Source organism: Lytechinus pictus, chromosome 16 (genome assembly GCF_037042905.1).
Source record: "Lytechinus pictus isolate F3 Inbred chromosome 16, Lp3.0, whole genome shotgun sequence".
Classification (NCBI taxonomy): domain Eukaryota; kingdom Metazoa; phylum Echinodermata; class Echinoidea; order Temnopleuroida; family Toxopneustidae; genus Lytechinus; species Lytechinus pictus.
Genome location: NC_087260.1, coordinates 4,079,816 through 4,104,622, shown reverse-complemented (window position 1 = coordinate 4,104,622; position 24,807 = coordinate 4,079,816). Strand labels below are relative to the sequence as shown.

The window sequence follows — 24,807 nt, the reverse complement described above, 5'->3', positions numbered from 1 at the left end:
TTGGGTGGCAAAATTGTTACAAAATGCTTGAATGTATCCGTTTTACTTCAATATACTAAAAGTGCAATGGAAATGTATGAGAAATGTTTTGCAGGGTAAGGTTGATTTCGCCCTTTCCCCTTTACACAGCGTGAAAACGAGCATTTCTGCGCAAACAGATTTCTGCGAGCTTTACAAAAGTGGACAGTGCTCACTCAAGTGTAACATTCTGTCAAAACTTTAACTTTCATTGGATAGATGAGACCCAAACCCAAGATTGTATGTCAAAAAATTACCCACATGTTGGATATTTTTTAATTCCCAGGGCTTTTTCAAAGTGTGAACTTTTTTTGATACGCACTGTATATATATATATATTGTTCAGGTTTATAAGTGGTGAACATTTAATCAAGACTAGATTTTTTACTACACATTTAGAACTTTGACAAAACAGTTTCAAAATGCCTCAACACGCCCCTATCGATATTCAATCTGATAACTTCTATGATAACAATTCTGCTCTTATACTGGTTTTCGTTAAAAACGTTAATAGTACTTCTCTCATTGAATGCATTTATATTTTACTTGCTTGATTTTCAGTAAGTTTTACTTATTGTAAGCATGATCAGTTTGGTCCTTGTACATCTGTATCATGTACATTTATTTATGTTTAAACCGAATAAAAAAATGAATAATAAGATAAATATATCCAGGTCAAGCAATAACAGAAAATAATAACAATAACAATAATAATAATAATAAAAGGTTTCATAAGACTTTATGTATATAACTTGGCCTTTTTTACAACTTGAAAGCCCAAGGGGAGAAAGAAGGAGAAGAGGAAGAAGAAGAGAAAGAAGAAAAGGAGGAGGACATGGAGTAAGAAGAAGAAGAAAAAAAGAGGAAGCAGCAAGAGGAGATAATGACTAATAAGTACGAGAGCTAAAACTATGAAATGACGCAAAATGTATCATTGCAATAAACCTACTTAAATTTTCTTCGCAATGTGTCCCACCGTATCCTTGGACACACGAGCAGTTATATCCAACTAGTTCCTCCGTACACGTTCCTCCGTTAAGGCACGGGTTTGAGTTACAAGCTTTCAAAAAAAGAACATGAAGAAAGGAACGTATTAAAAACAGCATTAAGGGGCACGAAATTGTATACCAACGGTGTGTAGTCTCACACTGACTGTGTTAAAAAAACAATATTGACATAAACCTTTTGATATAATACAGAGAATACAATTAGCGTATAATATCATTATCAGAGACCAACTAATAATGATTATTAACCAACATCTTTCAGCAACCACCACATTTCCAACAAATAGTCTTGAGTTAAGGCTGTTTGAAAATAGCCAAAATAGTAATTTGAATCGCAAAAAACGAACGCAAAATGTCAGGTTATTTGAAAAAGTAATTGTCCTTAATTCTGTCAAAGTTTAGCGTTGACTTGACTAGAACACAAGATAGTTTCTTTGACACAATTTTTTTTGCAGATTGCTTGGAAGTTTCATGAGATGTGCACAATGTGCAAATCTTCTGCCTAAGTAAGCCCTTAACTTAAAACTTAGTTTTCTCCTTTAAGCTCTGGCTTGGCTTCTTTTGCATTTAATCAAGAACTCTTTTATAGGTTATTCTAGGTCTATCTATTAAGTATCGCTGATCTATTTTGACAATTATATATATATATATATATATATCGTAAAGAAATGGATGAAGAGAACAATGGTAGGCGTAGCTTAAATCAAGGTTCCCCAGAGCTATCTACCCTTTGGAAAAATTGGTGATGCCGAAAAAATGTCTCTGCCGGGAATCGAACCCGGGCCCCCAGCTTTGAACGCCGGTGCCTTAACCACTAGACCACAGAGACGGGTTAGTGGCTAGGGCGACCCCGATCCGATTGACCGTCAGATAGACAAATTTTCGACACTATACCAATTATAATTTCCTTTGTCAGGTGAAGGTGGGTTCCGAACAATGACAAGCCGCCATGCTTCAGCTGGATCAGATAAACAGATAAACAGATAAAACAGATAAACAGCTGGATCAGATACTTTTAGATAAACATGTTGTACATGTATAACTTTACACACACACACATATATATATATATATATATATATATATATATATATATATATATATATATATATATATAAAAAAATCACAAAAGGTTTAGTAAATGCCGTAAAAATAAAATCGTAGATTTTAAAAGGAGCATAGCTCTCAAAAATGAAAGGTAAAGTCACACTCTTCGTCAGTGCCCATGATGTGACAAAAAAAAGAGAATTCATAATCCGTTTCTATAGATTGTATATATATATATATACAATCTATGTCTCCTTACGGCGTTTTTATTAAGTCTTTTTTGGTTTCTACATTATGACGCCGACGCAGAACTCTTTGATTTATATATATATATTACGGCTTAGAATGTGCTTTTTTTCAAAATCAATTCAAAGAGAACATGAAGATAGAAATGCGAACCAGCCACTCAAAAACCAACAAAAGGTCATCTGGTAAGGTTTTTTTGAAAATAGCCAATATAGTCATTTAGATTGCCCAAAAAATATATAAAATCATGCTAGCTTATGCAAAAGAGTGATATTGTCCTTTATTCTGTCAAATTTTCACATCAAGAAGGTGACAAGAAAATAAGATACGAGAGTTTCTTTGACACAATCATTGAGATATGAACATTGTGCAAATCTTAAGCCCCAGTTAGCTCCGAACTTCAAACCTAGTTTCATTCCTTAAGCTCTACAGTAGATTAGCTTCTCTTACAGACAAGTACTTCATGCACTTGTTTAGGTTATTCTTGATCTATCTTTACAATATTACTGATGTATTTAGAAAAAATATATATTTAAGCGCTTAGAATGTGCTTTTCAAACTCAATGCAAATCTAAAAAAATATATGTTTGAGCGTCTTATATTGGTTTCAAATGCCAAAGGCAGAGAAACACCTTCAATGGCAACTACACTTTGTGACACTGGAATGTTAAGATGGTACTCGATAATAATTCAATCAAGGTACTTTTAGATAATTCGTTTTTCTGATTTCCAAAGAAAAAAAAACAAAAAACCGAAATATTGAGTGAAAATTGATTCTATTTTCGAGATCTAAAACAGAAAAACGGTAATTTTCAATATTTTGATTCAAGAATGAAATATGTAAAAACGGAAAAAACATTAAAAACGCGTTCATTATTCCGTTTGACTGTTTTTGCATATTCTAATTGAATTGAAAATGTCGTTTTCTTTTTCTGTTTCGCCTGCATGAAACAGAAAATTGAACGCACCTTCTCGTTTCCCTTTTCGGTTTCGAAATCAGAAACACGATTTTTCTGATCGCACCGCCGTCAAGCTACGATTAGATAATTCATTTTTCGTTGGCCAAACGGAATATTGAAGACCGAACCTTTTGCGAAAGAGGCGGAGCCAGAACTCGCATACATTTGTAATTCCGACGCTACCTTATTCGGAAGTTTCGAATATTCCGAAGGTTCGTAAATCCAAAGGTTCGCCATTTCGAAGGTTCGTTATTCCGAAAACAAAATAAGGTTCATAATTCCGAAGGTTCGTTAGTCCGAAAACGAAATGAGGTTCGTAATTCTGAAGGTTCGTTAGTCCGAAAACGAAATAAGGGTCGTAATTCCGAAGGTTCCTAAGTCAGAAAACGAAATAAGGTTCGTTGATCCGAAAATGAAATAAGGTCCGTTTGAAGCACTTATTATATGCATGTATTCCGTGTTATTCTAAAATATTCCTTTTCAGGTCTGATCATAAAAAATTATCAGCTGGCGCTGCGTGCTCGCATTATTTCCATTAGTATGTATAAGCCTACTTTTATATGAATTCGAACGAACTGCTTAAAATCCCTCTTTATGACAGTTTATCAAAAATATCAGCTTGCACTTCGAGCTCAAAGAAATTAGTTAGCTCCATATGCGTCTTGTTCATAACATTGGTAAGAATGTTCAATTTTTAGGATCAAATTCCTGAAATTTCTATGAAAGTTTACTCGCTTCTCGCGTTCGAATTATTCAATCTTGTTTATTAGAATAAAGTTAAGAGATCACTGTTCGGACTAGCCCTTAAAAGAAAAAAAAATCAGCATTGGGCAGCCGATCGGGGAAAATGTGAATAAGAAATCACCCACCCTCCTGATTGGAGAAAGCTCAATCCACATCAGTATGCATACAAATATAAATTTAATGTCAAATAAGTGCCCCCCATATTAAAACAAGTGGAATGCCTCTGGCGGTCTCACCTGCATCACGCGATTCAATATAGCAGCAGTGCTGACTTTGAAAACTACTATAACTCGCACAAGATGTTCAGTGATACTTGGTTACTCTTATGTCCACGTTTTATGAACTAGACCTATACACTTACAGAGATATGGTGGTAATTCAACAAATAGTCCCAACATGGCCAAAGTTCATTGACCTTACATGACCTTTGACCTTGATCATGTGACCTGAAACTCGCACAGGATGTTCAGTGATACTTGATCACTCTTATGTCAAAGTTTCATGAATCAGATCAATAAACATTCAAAGTTATGATGGTAATTCAACAGATACCCCCATTCGGCCAATGTTCATTGACCTGTGACCTTGGTCATGTGAACTGAAATGCGCACAGGTCGTTCAGTGATACTTGATCACTCTTATGTCCAAGTTTCATGAATCAGATCCATAAACTTTCAAAGTTATGATAGTAATTCAACAGATACCCCCAATTCGGCCAAAGTTAATTGACCCTAAATGACCTTTGACCTTGGTCATGTGACGTGAAACTCATGCAAAATGTTCAGTGATACTTTATTAACCTTATGTATAAGTTTCATGAACTAGGTCCATATATTTTCTAAGTTATGATGACATTTCAAAAACTTAACCTTAGGGTAAGATTTTGATGTTGATTCCCCCAACATGGTCTAAGTTCATTGACCCCAAATGACCTTTGATCTTGGTCATATGACATGAAACTCAAGCAGAATGTTTAGTAATATTAATCTAATGGCCAAGTTTCATGAACAAGGTCCATATACTTTTTAAGTTATGCTGTCATTTCAAAAACTTAACCTTCGGTTAAAATTTGGTGTTGACGCCGCCGCCGCCGCCGTCGGAAAAGCAGCGCCTTTAGTCTCACACTGCTATGCAGGTGTGACAAAAAACTGGCTCGATAGCTGCGGATGGTTTTTTTTGCTCCGCCCTAGCCCCAAAAGGGGGTCTTTATCACCTTTTTTTTGTCCAAACAATTAACCACCCCCGCACAGATATATATATATATATATATATATATACATATTGTTCAGGTTTATTAAAGTGGTGAACATTTAATCAAGACTAGATTTTTTACTAGACATTTAGAACTTTGACAAAACAGTTTCAAAATGCCTCAACACGCCCCTATCGATATTCAATCTGATAACTTCTATAATAACTATTCTGCTCTTATACTGGTTTTCGTTAAAAACGTTAATAGTAGTTCTCCCATTGAATGCATTTATATTTTACTTGCTTGATTTTCAGTAAGTTTTACTTACTGTAAGCATATTCAGTTTGGTCCTTGTACATTTGTATCATGTACATTTATTTATGTTTAAACCGAATAAAAAAATGAATAATAAGATAAATATTTGCAGGTCAAGCAATAACAGAAAATAATAATAATAATAAAAGGTTTCATAAGACTTTATGTATATAACTTGGCCTTTTTTACAACTCGAAGGCCCAAGGGGAGAAAGAAGGAGACGAGGAAGAAGAAGAGAAAGAAGAAAAGGAGGAGGACATGGAGTAAGAAGAAGAAGAAAAAAAAGAGGAAGCAGCAAGAGGAGATAATGACTAATAAGTACGAGAGCTAAAACTATGAAATGACGCAAAATGTATCATTGCAATAAACCTACTTAAATTTTTTTCGCAATGTGTCCCACCGTATCCTTGGACACACGAGCAGTTATATCCAACTAGTTCCTCCGTACACGTTCCTCCGTTAAGGCACGGGTTTGAGTTACAAGCTTTCAAAAAAAGAACATGAAGAAAGGAACGTATTAAAAACAGCATTAAGGGGCACGAAATTGTATACCAACGGTGTGTAGTCTCACACTGACTGTGTTAAAAAAACAATATTGACATAAACCTTTTGATATAATACAGAGAATACAATTAGCGTATAATATCATTATCAGAGACCAACTAATAATGATTATTAACCAACATCTTTCAGCAACCACCCCATTTCCAACAAATAGTCTTGAGTTAAGGCTGTTTGAAAATAGCCAAAATAGTAATTTGAATCGCAAAAAACGAACGCAAAATGTCAGGTTATTTGAAAAAGTAATTGTCCTTAATTCTGTCAAAGTTTAGCGTTGACTTGACTAGAACACAAGATAGTTTCTTTGACACAATTTTTTTTGCAGATTGCTTGGAAGTTTCATGAGATGTGCACAATGTGCAAATCTTCTGCCTAAGTAAGCCCTTAACTTAAAACTTAGTTTTCTCCTTTAAGCTCTGGCTTGGCTTCTTTTGCATTTAATCAAGAACTCTTTTATAGGTTATTCTAGGTCTATCTATTAAGTATCGCTGATCTATTTTGACAATTATATATATATATATATATATATACAATTTATGTCTCCTTACGGCGTTTTTATTAAGTCTTTTTTGGTTTCTACATTATGACGCCGACGCAGAACTCTTTAATTTATATATATATATATATATATATATATATATATATATATATATATATATATATATATATATATATATTTACGGCTTAGAATGTGCTTTTTTTTCAAAATCAATTCAAAGAGAACATGAAGATAGAAATGCGAACCAGCCACTCAAAAACCAACAAAAGGTCATCTGGTAAGTTTTTTTGAAAATAGCCAATATAGTCATTTAGATTGCCCCAAAAACAAAATAAAATCATGCTAGCTTATGCAAAGTTTGAAGCACTTATTCTATGCATGTATTCCGTGTAATTATAAAAAATTCCTTTTCAGGTCTGATCATAAAAAATTTTCAGCTGGCGCTGCGTGCTCGCATTATTTCCATTAGTATGTATAAGCCTACTTTTATATGAATTCGAACAAACTGCTTAAAATCCCTCTTTATTACAGTTAATCAAAAATATCAGCTTGCACTTCGAGCTCAAAGAAATTAGTTAGTTCCATATGCGTCTTGTTCATAACATTGGTAAGAATGTTCAATTTTTAGGATCAAATTCCTGAAATTTCTATGAAAGTTTGCTCGCTTCTCGCGTTCGAATTATTCAATCTTGTTTATTAGAATAAAGTTAAGAGATCACTGTTCGGACTAACCCTTAAAAGAAAAAAAAATCAGCATTGGGCAGCCGATCGGGGAAAATGTGAATAAAAAATCACCCACCCTCCTGATTGGAGAAAGCTCAATCCACATCAGTATGCATACAAATATAAATTTAATGTCAAATAAGTGCCCCCCATATTAAAACAAGTGGAATGCCTCTGGCGGTCTCACCTGCATCACGCGATTCAATATAGCAGCAGTGCTGACTTTGAAAACTACTATAACTCGCACAAGATGTTCAGTGATACTTGGTTACTCTTATGTCCACGTTTTATGAACTAGACCTATACACTTACAGAGATATGGTGGTAATTCAACAAATAGTCCCAACATGGCCAAAGTTCATTGACCTTACATGACCTTTGACCTTGATCATGTGACCTGAAACTCGCACAGGATGTTCAGTGATACTTGATCACTCTTATGTCAAAGTTTCATGAATCAGATCAATAAACATTCAAAGTTATGATGGTAATTCAACAGATACCCCCATTCGGCCAATGTTCATTGACCTGTGACCTTGGTCATGTGAACTGAAATGCGCACAGGTCGTTCAGTGATACTTGATCACTCTTATGTCCAAGTTTCATGAATCAGATCCATAAACTTTCAAAGTTATGATAGTAATTCAACAGATACCCCCAATTCGGCCAAAGTTAATTGACCCTAAATGACCTTTGACCTTGGTCATGTGACGTGAAACTCATGCAGAATGTTCAGTGATACTTTATTAACCTTATGTATAAGTTTCATGAACTAGGTCCATATATTTTCTAAGTTATGATGACATTTCAAAAACTTAACCTTAGGGTAAGATTTTGATGTTGATTCCCCCAACATGGTCTAAGTTCATTGACCCCAAATGACCTTTGATCTTGGTCATATGACATGAAACTCAAGCAGAATGTTTAGTAATATTAATCTAATGGCCAAGTTTCATGAACAAGGTCCATATACTTTTTAAGTTATGCTGTCATTTCAAAAACTTAACCTTCGGTTAAAATTTGGTGTTGACGCCGCCGCCGCCGCCGTCGGAAAAGCAGCGCCTTTAGTCTCACACTGCTATGCAGGTGAGACAAAAAACTGGCTCGATAGCTGCGGATGGTTTTTTTTGCTCCGCCCTAGCCCCAAAAGGGGGTCTTTATCACCTTTTTTTTGTCCAAACAATTAACCACCCCCGCACAGATATATATATATATATATATATATACATATTGTTCAGGTTTATTAAAGTGGTGAACATTTAATCAAGACTAGATTTTTTACTAGACATTTAGAACTTTGACAAAACAGTTTCAAAATGCCTCAACACGCCCCTATCGATATTCAATCTGATAACTTCTATAATAACTATTCTGCTCTTATACTGGTTTTCGTTAAAAACGTTAATAGTAGTTCTCCCATTGAATGCATTTATATTTTACTTGCTTGATTTTCAGTAAGTTTTACTTACTGTAAGCATATTCAGTTTGGTCCTTGTACATTTGTATCATGTACATTTATTTATGTTTAAACCGAATAAAAAAATGAATAATAAGATAAATATTTGCAGGTCAAGCAATAACAGAAAATAATAATAATAATAAAAGGTTTCATAAGACTTTATGTATATAACTTGGCCTTTTTTACAACTCGAAGGCCCAAGGGGAGAAAGAAGGAGACGAGGAAGAAGAAGAGAAAGAAGAAAAGGAGGAGGACATGGAGTAAGAAGAAGAAGAAAAAAAAGAGGAAGCAGCAAGAGGAGATAATGACTAATAAGTACGAGAGCTAAAACTATGAAATGACGCAAAATGTATCATTGCAATAAACCTACTTAAATTTTTTTCGCAATGTGTCCCACCGTATCCTTGGACACACGAGCAGTTATATCCAACTAGTTCCTCCGTACACGTTCCTCCGTTAAGGCACGGGTTTGAGTTACAAGCTTTCAAAAAAAGAACATGAAGAAAGGAACGTATTAAAAACAGCATTAAGGGGCACGAAATTGTATACCAACGGTGTGTAGTCTCACACTGACTGTGTTAAAAAAACAATATTGACATAAACCTTTTGATATAATACAGAGAATACAATTAGCGTATAATATCATTATCAGAGACCAACTAATAATGATTATTAACCAACATCTTTCAGCAACCACCCCATTTTTAACAAATAGTCTTGAGTTAAGGTAAGGCTGTTTGAAAATAGCCAAAATAGTAATTTGAATCGCAAAAAACGAACCCAAAATGTCAGGTTATTTGAAAGAGTAATTGTCCTTAATTCTGTCAAAGTTTACCGTTGAGTTGATTAATTACAAGATAGTTTCTTTGACACAATATATTTTTTTTTGCAGATTGCTTGGAAGTTTCATGGTATGTGCACAATGTGCAAATCTTCTGCCTAAGTAAGCCCTTAACTTAAAACTTAGTTTTCTCCTTTAAGCTCTGGCTCGGCTTCTTTTGCATTTAATCAAGAACTCTTTTATAGGTTATTCTAGGTCTATCTATTAAGTATCGCTGATCTATTTTGACAATTATATATATATATATATATATATATATATATATATATATATATATATATATACAATTTATGTCTCCTTACGGCGTTTTTATTAAGTCTTTTTTGGTTTCTACATTATGACGCCGACGCAGAACTCTTTAATTTTTATATATATATATATATATATATATATATATATATATATATTTTACGGCTTAGAATGTGCTTTTTTTTTCAAAATCAATTCAAAGAGAACATGAAGATAGAAATGCGAACCAGCCACTCAAAAACCAACAAAAGGTCATCTGGTAATTTTTTTTGAAAATAGCCAATATAGTCATTTAGATTGCCCCAAAAATAAATAAAATCATGCTAGCTTATGCAAAGTTTGAAGCACTTATTCTATGCATGTATTCCGTGTAATTATAAAAAATTCCTTTTCAGGTCTGATCATAAAAATTTTCAGCTGGCGCTGCGTGCTCGCATTATTTCCATTAGTATGTATAAGCCTACTTTTATATGAATTCGAACAAACTGCTTAAAATCCCTCTTTATGACAGTTTATCAAAAATATCATCTTGCACTTCGAGCTCAAAGAAATTAGTTAGTTCCATATGCGTCTTGTTCATAACATTGGTAAGAATGTTCAATTTTTAGGATCAAATTCCTGAAATTTCTATGAAAGTTTGCTCGCTTCTCGCGTTCGAATTATTCAATCTTGTTTATTAGAATAAAGTTAAGAGATCACTGTTCGGACCAACCCTTAAAAGAAAAAAAAAATCAGCATTGGGCAGCCGATCGGGGAAAATGTGAATAAAAAATCACCCACCCTCCTGATTGGAGAAAGCTCAATCCACATCAGTATGCATAAAAATATAAATTTAATGTCAAATAAGTGCCCCCCATATTAAAACAAGTGGAATGCCTCTGGCGGTCTCACCTGCATCACGCGATTCAATATAGCAGCAGTGCTGACTTTGAAAACTACTATAACTCGCACAAGATGTTCAGTGATACTTGGTTACTCTTATGTCCACGTTTTATGAACTAGACCAATACACTTACAGAGATATGGTGGTAATTCAACAAATAGTCCCAACATGGCCAAAGTTCATTGACCTTACATGACCTTTGACCTTGATCATGTGACCTGAAACTCGCACAGGATGTTCAGTGATACTTGATCACTCTTATGTCAAAGTTTCATGAATCAGATCAATAAACATTCAAAGTTATGATGGTAATTCAACAGATACCCCCATTCGGCCAATGTTCATTGACCTGTGACCTTGGTCATGTGACCTGAAATGCACACAGGTCGTTCAGTGATACTTGATTACTCTTATGTCCAAGTTTAATGAACTAGACCAAGATACTTTCAAAGTTATGATGGTAATTCAACAAATACCCCCAATTTTGCCAAAGTTCATTGACCCTAAATGACCTTTGACCTTGATCAGACGTGAAACTCATGCAGAATGTTCAGTGAAACTTTATTAAACTTATGTTCAAGTTTCATGAACCAGGTTCATATATTTTCTAAGTTATGATGACATTTCAAAAACTTAACCTTAGGTTAAGATTTTGATGTTGATTCCCCCAACATGGTCTAAGTTCATTGACCCCAAATGACCTTTGACCTTGGTCACATTGGCGTAACTACGGGGGGGCATGGGGGGCACGTGCCCCCCCAATCGGCTGGCCAAAAAAAAAACGGAAAAGGAGAAAAAGAGGGAGAGAGGAAGAGAAACGTAGTGGGAAAGGAGAAATTATTGTCCATTATAATGCTATACTATATTATGTTATGTTATATTACATGTTATGTTATATTACACAAGAAACATTTTTTTCATACTATATGAAACATTAGTTTGCTGAGGTCCTATATGTCTTCATTTTTTCTGGTGCTCGCATAGACTGTTTAACGAGATATATAATTCAGTTGTACTAAAACCTCCCGTTTTCAAGTCAATATACACCAAATATATTTCCTAGCAATTCGATGTATTGTTTTTTTTTGTAATGACATACAGCTGTATGTTTCTTCTTCATAACTACTTAAAGTGATTGCACCATTTTAAGGTCTTAGTATAAAACATTTCCTGTCCGTGCTTACGTTCGCATTAGTGGATTGGTGAGATGTCTGCTCTTCATGAATTCCTAAAATCAGTCCTTAAATTTTTTTCTGATCTGAATACCAAAATTTTCAGCTCGCGCTCCGCGCTCGCATCATTTGGTTAGTGAAATACATGCGGTCTTAGTGAATTCTTACAAACAAGCCTTAGAATGCTTCTCTTCAGGTCTGATTTTCCTAAATTTTAAGCTCGCGCTTCACGCTCGCAGTATTTGATAAGTGAGATGCGTATAATCATGATTACAATGACTTCAAAAAGTGCTTCATGTGTTTAGATTTAATTCTAACAAAATCAGCAAGCGATTGGCACTCGCATTAGATGACTATGGTGATATATGTATTCCTAAAAATAGTCCTTAAAATATCCATGTTTGGGGTCAATATATACACAAATTTCAGCTCGCGCTACGCGCTCGCATCATTTGGTTAGCGAAATACGTATGGTCTTCATTAATTCCAACAAACAGGCCTCAAAACGCTGGTCTGAATTTCCTAAATTTTCAACTAGCGCTCGCAATAATTGATTAGTGAGATGCGTATGTTAATCATGTTTACAATGACTTCGTGTATTTAGATGTAATTCTAACCAAATCAGCAAAGCGTGACACTAGCATTATATGACTGTGGTTAGATATTTATACTCTTGATGGATTCCTAAAATATAGTCCTTAAAATGTCCCTGTTTGGGGTCAGTATATACAAAATTTTCAGCTCGCGCTTCGCGCTCGCATTTTTGTTTAGCGAGACAGGTACGTATCATGACTACAAAAAACTTGCTTATAATGTCCCTTTTTTGGTCTTAATATCAAAACCAGTGAAATACATATCCGTTTAATGGCACTGGATGTCCGTAAAATACCTCTATTATGTCAGTTTACCTGGCAACAGAGCGCGCTTCGCGCGCTCACTAAGTGACTCGAAATTTTTGCTGGTGCCCCCCCAATGCCATGACCCACGGTACGCCACTGCTTGGTCATATGACATGAAACTCAGGCAGAATGTTCAGTGAAACTTTATTAACCTTATGTTCAAGTTTCATGAACCAGGTCCATATATTTTCTAAGTTATGATGACATTTCAAAAACTTAACCTTAGGTTAAAATTTTGATGTTGATTCCCCCAACATGGTCTAAGTTCATTGACCCCAAATGACCTTTGACCTTGGTCATATGACATGAAACTCAGGCAGAATGTTTAGTAATACTTGATCAACCTTATTGCCAAAGTTTCATGACCTAGGTCCATATACATTTTAAGTTATGCTGTCATTTCAAAAACTTAACCTTCGGTTAAGATTTGGTGTTGACGCCGCCGCCTCCGTCGGAAAAGCAGCGCCTATAGTCTCACACTGCTATGCAGGTGAGACAAAAAAAACTGGCTCGATAGCTGCGGATGGCTTTTTTTGCCCCGCCCTAGCCCAAAAGGGGGTCTTTATCACCATTTTTTGGTCCAAACAATTAACCACCCCACACAGATATATATATACAGTGCGTATCAAAAAAAAGTTTACACTTAGCAAAAATCCTGTAAAATTTCATATTTGTAATATCCTAAAGATTTTTCCACATTTTAACTTTGGTACAGATCCATTTAAGCAAATGACGATATAAATGTCGAAAAATATTTCCGCTTGAGTGAGCACCACTTACTTTTGAAAAGTTGGTGAAAAATGATTTGCGCAGAACTTAGAAATAGTTTTGCGAATAAAAGTAGACCTTAATCATGAAGTACACGTCGGATTAGATAGTAAAATTGATTTGATGATATCTTTTACCTTTTTAAACTTGTTTCCTTGCCCAAAACACTTCAAAGAGTGCATTGTGCCCCACCCCACTCCCCAACACACCGAGGCCACCGTGACGATATCTGCTTTACGCTGAGCTGTGATTTACATGAAATGGCTTAGGTTTCATTTTCATTTTGTTAATCACTGTCAAGCTTGGAAAAAGTGTGGAGAAAAAAGTATTAAATGAAAAATGAAATGTAAACCCACTTTAAATGATACAAACTTAGTGAAAAATGCTGGAGATGTCTCAAATAAACTTTTGTTCAGATTCAGTTATGTCATTAGATCCAGCTGGCACAAAAAAGGGTAAAGGCTGTGCTTACTAAGTGTTGAAATTTCAATTTGGGTGGCAAAATTGTTACAAAATGCTTGAATGTATCCGCTTACTTCAATATACTAAAAGTGCAATGGAAATGTATGAGAAATGTTTTGCAGGGTAAGGTTGATTTCGCCCTTTCCCCTTTACACAGCGTGAAAACGAGCATTTCTGTGCAAACAGATTTCTGCGAGCTTTACAAAAATGGACAGTGCTCACTTAAGTGTAACATTCTGTCAAAACTTTAACTTTCATTGGATAAATGAGACCCAAACCCAAGATTGTATGTGAAAAACATTACCCACATGTTGTATATTTTTTAATTCCCAGGGCTTTTTCAAAGTGTAAACTTTTTTTGATACGCACTGTATATATATATATATATATATATATATATTGTTCAGGTTTATAAGTGGTGAACATTTAATCAAGACTAGATTTTTTACTAGACATTTAGAACTTTGACAAAACAGTTTCAAAATGCCTCAACACGCCCCTATCGATATTCATTCTGATAACTTCTATGATAACAATTCTGCTCTTATACTGGTTTTCGTTAAAAACGTTAATAGTACTTCTCTCATTGAATGCATTTATATTTTACTTGCTTGATTTTCAGTAAGTTTTACTTATTGTAAGCATGATCAGTTTGGTCCTTGTACATCTGTATCATGTACATTTATTTATGTTTAAACCGAATTAAAAAATGAATAATAAGATAAATATTTCCAGGTCAAGCAATAACAGAAAATAATAACAATAACAATAATAATAATAATAATAAAAGGTTTCATAAGACTTTATGTATATAACTTGGCCTTTTTTACAACTCGAAGGCCCAAGGGGAGAAAGAAGGAGAAGAGGAAGAAGAAGAGAAAGAAGAAAAGGAGGAGGACATGGAGTAAGAAGAAGAAGAAAAAAAGAGGAAGCAGCAAGAGGAGATAATGACTAATAAGTACGAGAGCTAAAACTATGAAATGACGCAAAATGTATCATTGCAATAAACCTACTTAAATTTTCTTCGCAATGTGTCCCACCGTATCCTTGGACACACGAGCAGTTATATCCAACTAGTTCCTCCGTACACGTTCCTCCGTTAAGGCACGGGTTTGAGTTACAAGCTTTCAAAAAAAGAACATGAAGAAAGGAACGTATTAAAAACAGCATTAAGGGGCACGAAATTGTATACCAACGGTGTGTAGTCTCACACTGACTGTGTTAAAAAAACAATATTGACATAAACCTTTTGATATAATACAGAGAATACAATTAGCGTATAATATCATTATCAGAGACCAACTAATAATGATTATTAACCAACATCTTTCAGCAACCGCCCCATTTCCAACAAATAGTCTTGAGTTAAGGCTGTTTGAAAATAGCCAAAATAGTAATTTGAATCGCAAAAAACGAACGCAAAATGTCAGGTTATTTGAAAAAGTAATTGTCCTTAATTCTGTCAAAGTTTACCGTTGACTTGACTAGAACGCAAGATAGTTTCTTTGACACAATTTTTTTTTGCAGATTGCTTGGAAGTTTCATGAGATGTGCACAATGTGCAAATCTTCTGCCTAAGTAAGCCCTTAACTTAAAACTTAGTTTTCTCCTTTAAGCTCTGGCTCGGCTTCTTTTGCATTTAATCAAGAACTCTTTTATAGGTTATTCTAGGTCTATCTATTAAGTATCGCTGATCTAATTTGACAATTGTATATATATATATATATATATATATATATATATATATACAATTTATGTCTCCTTACGGCGTTTTTATTAAGTCTTTTTTTGTTTCTACATTATGACGCCGACGCAGAACTCTTTGATTTATATATATATATATATATATATATATTTTTTTTTTTTTACGGCTTAGAATGTGCTTTTTTTCAAAATCAATTCAAAGAGAACATGAAGATAGAAATGCGAACCAGCCACTCAAAAACCAACAAAAGGTCATCTGGTAAGGTTTTTTGAAAATAGCCAATATAGTCATTTAGATTGCCCCAAAAATATATAAAATCATGCTAGCTTATGCAAAAGAGTGATCTTGTCCTTCATTCTGTCAAATTTTCACATCAAGAAGTTGACAAGAAAATAAGATACGAGAGTTTCTTTGACACAATCATTGAGATATGAACATTGTGTAAATCGTATGCCCCAATTAGCTCCGAACTTCAAACCTAGTTTTAATCCTTAAGCTCTACAGTAGATTAGCTTCTATTACAGACAAGTACTTCATGTACTTGTTTAGGTTATTCTTGATCTATCTTTACAATATTACTAATGTATTTTGAAAAGTTATATATTTAAGTGCTTAGAATGTGCTTTTCAAACTCAATGCAAATCTAAAAAATATATATTTTTTGGCGTCTTATATTGGTTTCAGATGCCAAAGGCAGACAAACACGTTCAATGGCAACTACACTTTGTGACACTGGAATGTTAAGATGGTACTCGATAATAATTCAATCAAGGTACTTTTAGATAATTCGTTTTTCTGATTTCCAAAGAAAAAAAAAAACCGAAATATTGAGTGAAAATTGATTCTATTTTCGAGATCTAAAACAAAAAAACGGTAATTTTCAATATTTTGATTCAAGAATGAAATATGTAAAAACGGAAAAAACATTAAAAACGCGTTCATTATTCCGTTTGACTGTTTTTGCATATTCTAATTGAATTGAAAATGTCGTTTTCTTTTTCTGTTTCGCCTGCATGAAACAGAAAATTGAACGCACCTTCTCGTTTCCCTTTTCGGTTTCGAAATCAGAAACACGATTTTTCTGATCGCACCGGCGTCAAGCTACGATTAGATAATTCCTTTTTCGTTGGCCAAACGGAATATTGAAGACCGAACCTTTTGCGAAAGAGGCGGAGCCAGAACTCGCATACATTTGTAATTCCGACGCTTCCTTATTCGGAAGTTTCGAATATTCCGAAGGTTTGTTTTTCCAAAGGTTCGTAATTCCAAAGGTTCGCCATTTCGAAGGTTCGTTATTCCGAAAACGAAATAAGGTTCATAATTCCGAAGGTTCGTTAGTCCGAAAACGAAATAAGGTTCGTAATTCTGAAGGTTCGTTAGTCCGAAAACGAAATAAGGGTCGTAATTCCGAAGGTTCCTAAGTCAGAAAAAGAAATAAGGTTCGTTGATCCGAAAATGAAATAAGGTTCGTTTGAAGCACTTATTCTATGCATGTATTCCGTGTAATTCTAAAATATTCCTTTTCAGGTCTGATCATAAAAAATTATCAGCTGGCGCTGCGTGCTCGCATTATTTCCATTAGTATGTATAAGCCTACTTTTATATGAATTCGAACAAACTGCTTAAATTCCCTCTTTATGACAGTTTATCAAAAATATCAGCTTGCACTTCGAGCTCAAAGAAATTAGTTAGTTCCATATGCGTCTTGTTCATAACATTGGTAAGAATGTTCAATTTTTAGGATCAAATTCCTGAAATTTCTATGAAAGTTTGCTCGCTTCTCGCGTTCGAATTATTCAATCTTGTTTATTAGAATAAAGTTAAGAGATCACTGTTCGGACTAACCCTTAAAAGAAAAAAAAATCAGCATTGGGCAGCCGATCGGGGAAAATGTGAATAAAAAATCACCCACCCTCCTGATTGGAGAAAGCTCAATCCACATCAGTATGCATACAAATATAAATTTAATGTAAAATAAGTGCCCCCCATATTAAAACAAGTGGAATGCCTCTGGCGGTCTCACCTGCATCACGCGATTCAATATAGCAGCAGTGCTGACTTTGAAAACTACTATAACTCGCACAAGATGTTCAGTGATACTTGGTTACTCTTATGTCCACGTTTTATGAACTAGACCAATACACTTACAGAGATATGGTGGTAATTCAACAAATAGTCCCAACATGGCCAAAGTTCATTGACCTTACATGACCTTTGACCTTGATCATGTGACCTGAAACTCGCACAGGATGTTCAGTGATACTTGATCACTCTTATGTCAAAGTTTCATGAATCAGATCAATAAACATTCAAAGTTATAATGGTAATTCAACAGATACCCCCATTCGGTCAATGTTCATTGACCTGTGACCTTGGTCATGTGACCTGAAATGCGCACAGGTCGTTCAGTGATACTTGATTACTCTTATGTCCAAGTTTAATGAACTAGACCAAGATACTTTCAAAGTTATGATGGTAATTCAACAAATACCCCCAATTTGGCCAAAGTTCATTGATCCTAAATGACTTTTGACCTTAATCATGTGACCTGACACTTGCACAGGATGTTTAGTGATACTTGATTACTATTATGTCTAAGTTTCATGAATGAGATCTATAAAATTTCAAAGTTATGATAGTAATTCAACAGATACCCCCAATTCGGCCAAAGTTCATTGACCCTAAATGACCTTTGACCTTGATCATGTGACGTGAAACTCATGCAGAATGTTCAGTGAAACTTTATTAACCTTATGTTCAAGTTTCATGAACCAGGTCCATATATTTTCTAAGTTATGATGACATTTCAAAAACTTAACCTTAGGTTAAAATTTTGATGTTGATTCCCCCAACATGGTCTAAGTTCATTGACCCCAAATGACCTTTGACCTTGGTCATATGACATGAAACTCAGGCAGAATGTTTAGTAATACTTGATCAACCTTATTGCCAAAGTTTCATGACCTAGGTCCATATACATTTTAAGTTATGCTGTCATTTCAAAAACTTAACCTTCGGTTAAGATTTGGTGTTGACGCCGCCGCCTCCGTCGGAAAAGCAGCGCCTATAGTCTCACACTGCTATGCAGGTGAGACAAAAAAAACTGGCTCGATAGCTGCGGATGGCTTTTTTTGCCCCGCCCTAGCCCAAAAGGGGGTCTTTATCACCATTTTTTAGTCCAAACAATTAACCACCCCACACAGATATATATATACAGTGCGTATCAAAAAAAAGTTTACACTTAGCAAAAATCCTGTAAAATTTCATATTTGTAATATCCTAAAGATTTTTCCACATTTTAACTTTGGTACAGATCCATTTAAGCAAATGACGATATAAATGTCGAAAAATATTTCCGCTTGAGTGAGCACCACTTACTTTTGAAAAGTTGGTGAAAAATGATTTGCGCAGAACTTAGAAATAGTTTTGCGAATAAAAGTAGACCTTAATCATGAAGTACACGTCGGATTAGATAGTAAAATTGATTTGATGATATCTTTTACCTTTTTAAACTTGTTTCCTTGCCCAAAACACTTCAAAGAGTGCATTGTGCCCCACCCCACTCCCCAACACACCGAGGCCACCGTGACGATATCTGCTTTACGCTGAGCTGTGATTTACATGAAATGGCTTAGGTTTCATTTTCATTTTGTTAATCACTGTCAAGCTTGGAAAAAGTGTGGAGAAAAAAGTATTAAATGAAAAATGAAATGTAAACCCACTTTAAATGATACAAACTTAGTGAAAAATGCTGGAGATGTCTCAAATAAACTTTTGTTCAGATTCAGTTATGTCATTAGATCCAGCTGGCACAAAAAAGGGTAAAGGCTGTGCTTACTAAGTGTTGAAATTTCAATTTGGGTGGCAAAATTGTTACAAAATGCTTGAATGTATCCGCTTACTTCAATATACTAAAAGTGCAATGGAAATGTATGAGAAATGTTTTGCAGGGTAAGGTTGATTTCGCCCTTTCCCCTTTACACAGCGTGAAAACGAGCATTTCTGTGCAAACAGATTTCTGCGAGCTTTACAAAAATGGACAGTGCTCACTTAAGTGTAACATTCTGTCAAAACTTTAACTTTCATTGGATAAATGAGACCCAAACCCAAGATTGTATGTGAAAAAAATTACCCACATGTTGTATATTTTTTAATTCCCAGGGCTTTTTCAAAGTGTAAACTTTTTTTGATACGCACTGTATATATATATATATATATATATATATTGTTCAGGTTTATAAGTGGTGAACATTTGATCAAGACTAGATTTTTTACTAGACATTTAGAACTTTGACAAAACAGTTTCAAAATGCCTCAACACGCCCCTATCGATATTCATTCTGATAACTTCTATGATAACAATTCTGCTCTTATACTGGTTTTCGTTAAAAACGTTAATAGTACTTCTCTCATTGAATGCATTTATATTTTACTTGCTTGATTTTCAGTAAGTTTTACTTATTGTAAGCATGATCAGTTTGGTCCTTGTACATCTGTATCATGTCCATTTATTTATGTTTAAACCGAATTAAAAAATGAATAATAAGATAAATATTTCCAGGTCAAGCAATAACAGAAAATAATAACAATAACAATAATAATAATAATAATAAAAGGTTTCATAAGACTTTATGTATATAACTTGGCCTTTTTTAAAACTCGAAGGCCCAAGGGGAGAAAGAAGGAGAAGAGGAAGAAGAAGAGAAAGAAGAAAAGGAGGAGGACATGGAGTAAGAAGAAGAAGAAAAAAAGAGGAAGCAGCAAGAGGAGATAATGACTAATAAGTACGAGAGCTAAAACTATGAAATGACGCAAAATGTATCATTGCAATAAACCTACTTAAATTTTCTTCGCAATGTGTCCCACCGTATCCTTGGACACACGAGCAGTTATATCCAACTAGTTCCTCCGTACACGTTCCTCCGTTAAGGCACGGGTTTGAGTTACAAGCTTTCAAAAAAAGAACATGAAGAAAGGAACGTATTAAAAACAGCATTAAGGGGCACGAAATTGTATACCAACGGTGTGTAGTCTCACACTGACTGTGTTAAAAAAACAATATTGACATAAACCTTTTGATATAATACAGAGAATACAATTAGCGTATAATATCATTATCAGAGACCAACTAATAATGATTATTAACCAACATCTTTCAGCAACCGCCCCATTTCCAACAAATAGTCTTGAGTTAAGGCTGTTTGAAAATAGCCAAAATAGTAATTTGAATCGCAAAAAACGAACGCAAAATGTCAGGTTATTTGAAAAAGTAATTGTCCTTAATTCTGTCAAAGTTTACCGTTGACTTGACTAGAACGCAAGATAGTTTCTTTGACACAATTTTTTTTTGCAGATTGCTTGGAAGTTTCATGAGATGTGCACAATGTGCAAATCTTCTGCCTAAGTAAGCCCTTAACTTAAAACTTAGTTTTCTCCTTTAAGCTCTGGCTCGGCTTCTTTTGCATTTAATCAAGAACTCTTTTATAGGTTATTCTAGGTCTATCTATTAAGTATCGCTGATCTAATTTGACAATTGTATATATATATATATATATATATATATATATATATATACAATTTATGTCTCCTTACGGCGTTTTTATTAAGTCTTTTTTTGTTTCTACATTATGACGCCGACGCAGAACTCTTTGATTTATATATATATATATATATATATATATATATATATATATATATATTTTTTTTTTTTTACGGCTTAGAATGTGCTTTTTTTCAAAATCAATTCAAAGAGAACATGAAGATAGAAATGCGAACCAGCCACTCAAAAACCAACAAAAGGTCATCTGGTAAGGTTTTTTGAAAATAGCCAATATAGTCATTTAGATTGCCCCAAAAATATATAAAATCATGCTAGCTTATGCAAAAGAGTGATATTGTCCTTCATTCTGTCAAATTTTCACATCAAGAAGTTGACAAGAAAATAAGATACGAGAGTTTCTTTGACACAATCATTGAGATATGAACATTGTGCAAATCTTAAGCCCCAGTTAGCTCCGAACTTCAAACCTAGTTTTATTCTTTAAGCTCTACAGTAGATTAGCTTCTATTACAGACAAGTACTTCATGTACTTGTTTAGGTTATTCTTGATCTATCTTTACAATATTACTGATGTATTTAGACAAAATATATATTTAAGCGCTTAGAATGTGCTTTTCAAACTCAATGCAAATCTAAAAAAATATATGTTTGAGCGTCTTATATTGGTTTCAAATGCCAAAGGCAGAGAAACACCTTCAATGGCAACTACACTTTGTGACACTGGAATGTTAAGATGGTACTCGATAATAATTCAATCAAGGTACTTTTAGATAATTCGTTTTTCTGATTTCCAAAGAAAAAAAAAACCGAAATATTGAGTGAAAATTGATTCTATTTTCGAGATCTAAAACAGAAAAACGGTAATTTTCAATATTTTGATTCAAGAATGAAATATGTAAAAACGGAAAAAACATTAAAAACGCGTTCATTATTCCGTTTGACTGTTTTTGCATATTCTAATTGAATTGAAAATGTCGTTTTCTTTTTCTGTTTCGCCTGCATGAAACAGAAAATTGAACGCACCTTCTCGTTTCCCTTTTCGGTTTCGAAATCAGAAACACGATTTTTCTGATCGCACCGGCGTCAAGCTACGATTAGATAATTCCTTTTTCGTTGGCCAAACGGAATATTGAAGACCGAACCTTTTGCGAAAGAGGCGGAGCCAGAACTCGCATACATTTGTAATTCCGACGCTTCCTTATTCGGAAGTTTCGAATATTCCGAAGGTTTGTTTTTCCAAAGGTTCGTAATTCCAAAGGTTCGCCATTTCGAAGGTTCGTTATTCCGAAAACGAAATAAGGTTCATAATTCCGAAGGTTCGTTAGTCCGAAAACGAAATAAGGTTCGTAATTCTGAAGGTTCGTTAGTCCGAAAACGAAATAAGGGTCGTAATTCCGAAGGTTCCTAAGTCAGAAAAAGAAATAAGGTTCGTTGATCCGAAAATGAAATAAGGTTCGTTTGAAGCACTTATTCTATGCATGTATTCCGTGTAATTCTAAAATATTCCTTTTCAGGTCTGATCATAAAAAATTATCAGCTGGCGCTGCGTGCTCGCATTATTTCCATTAGTATGTATAAGCCTACTTTTATATGAATTCGAACAAACTGCTTAAAATCCCTCTTTATGACAGTTTATCAAAAATATCAGCTTGCACTTCGAGCTCAAAGAAATTAGTTAGTTCCATATGCGTCTTGTTCATAACATTGGTAAGAATGTTCAATTTTTAGGATCAAATTCCTGAAATTTCTATGAAAGTTTGCTCGCTTCTCGCGTTCGAATTATTCAATCTTGTTTATTAGAATAAAGTTAAGAGATCACTGTTCGGACTAACCCTTAAAAGAAAAAAAAATCAGCATTGGGCAGCCGATCGGGGAAAATGTGAATAAGAAATCACCCACCCTCCTGATTGGAGAAAGCTCAATCCACATCAGTATGCATACAAATATAAATTTAATGTAAAATAAGTGCCCCCCATATTAAAACAAGTGGAATGCCTCTGGCGGTCTCACCTGCATCACGCGATTCAATATAGCAGCAGTGCTGACTTTGAAAACTACTATAACTCGCACAAGATGTTCAGTGATACTTGGTTACTCTTATGTCCACGTTTTATGAACTAGACCAATACACTTACAGAGATATGGTGGTAATTCAACAAATAGTCCCAACATGGCCAAAGTTCATTGACCTTACATGACCTTTGACCTTGATCATGTGACCTGAAACTCGCACAGGATGTTCAGTGATACTTGATCACTCTTATGTCAAAGTTTCATGAATCAGATCAATAAACATTCAAAGTTATAATGGTAATTCAACAGATACCCCCATTCGGTCAATGTTCATTGACCTGTGACCTTGGTCATGTGACCTGAAATGCGCACAGGTCGTTCAGTGATACTTGATTACTCTTATGTCCAAGTTTAATGAACTAGACCAAGATACTTTCAAAGTTATGATGGTAATTCAACAAATACCCCCAATTTGGCCAAAGTTCATTGATCCTAAATGACTTTTGACCTTAATCATGTGACCTGACACTTGCACAGGATGTTTAGTGATACTTGATTACTATTATGTCTAAGTTTCATGAATGAGATCTATAACATTTCAAAGTTATGATAGTAATTCAACAGATACCCCCAATTCGGCCAAAGTTCATTGACCCTAAATGACCTTTGACCTTGATCATGTGACGTGAAACTCATGCAGAATGTTCAGTGAAACTTTATTAACCTTATGTTCAAGTTTCATGAACCAGGTCCATATATTTTCTAAGTTATGATGACATTTCAAAAACTTAACCTTAGGTTAAAATTTTGATTTTGATTCCCCCAACATGGTCTAAGTTCATTGACCCCAAATGACCTTTGACCTTGGTCATATGACATGAAACTCAGGCAGAATGTTTAGTAATACTTGATCAACCTTATTGCCAAAGTTTCATGACCTAGGTCCATATACATTTTAAGTTATGCTGTCATTTCAAAAACTTAACCTTCGGTTAAGATTTGGTGTTGACGCCGCCGCCTCCGTCGGAAAAGCAGCGCCTATAGTCTCACACTGCTATGCAGGTGAGACAAAAAAACTGGCTCGATAGCTGCGGATGGCTTTTTTTGCCCCGCCCTAGCCCAAAAGGGGGTCTTTATCACCATTTTTTTGGTCCAAACAATTAACCACCCCACACAGATATATATATACAGTGCGTATCAAAAAAAAGTTTACACTTAGCAAAAATCCTGTAAAATTTCATATTTGTAATATCCTAAAGATTTTTCCACATTTTAACTTTGGTACAGATCCATTTAAGCAAATGACGATATAAATGTCGAAAAATATTTCCGCTTGAGTGAGCACCACTTACTTTTGAAAAGTTGGTGAAAAATGATTTGCGCAGAACTTAGAAATAGTTTTGCGAATAAAAGTAGACCTTAATCATGAAGTACACGTCGGATTAGATAGTAAAATTGATTTGATGATATCTTTTACCTTTTTAA

At 34.5% G+C, this 24,807-nt stretch overlaps 1 protein-coding gene across 1 annotated transcript in view; it reads right to left on the bottom strand.

The window, feature by feature from the left end:
- Positions 1-24,807, bottom strand: part of LOC129278993 (fibropellin-1-like) — a 63,016-nt gene that overhangs the window by 8,985 nt on the left and 29,224 nt on the right. Inside the window, exons 9-13 of the mRNA XM_064111579.1 lie at positions 20,589-20,699; positions 15,058-15,168; positions 9,141-9,251; positions 5,902-6,012; positions 968-1,078 (exon numbers count right to left, since the gene is read on the bottom strand). Coding sequence (XP_063967649.1) covers positions 968-1,078; positions 5,902-6,012; positions 9,141-9,251; positions 15,058-15,168; positions 20,589-20,699 — 555 coding nt within the window. The remainder of the gene's footprint in view (positions 1-967; positions 1,079-5,901; positions 6,013-9,140; positions 9,252-15,057; positions 15,169-20,588; positions 20,700-24,807) is intronic.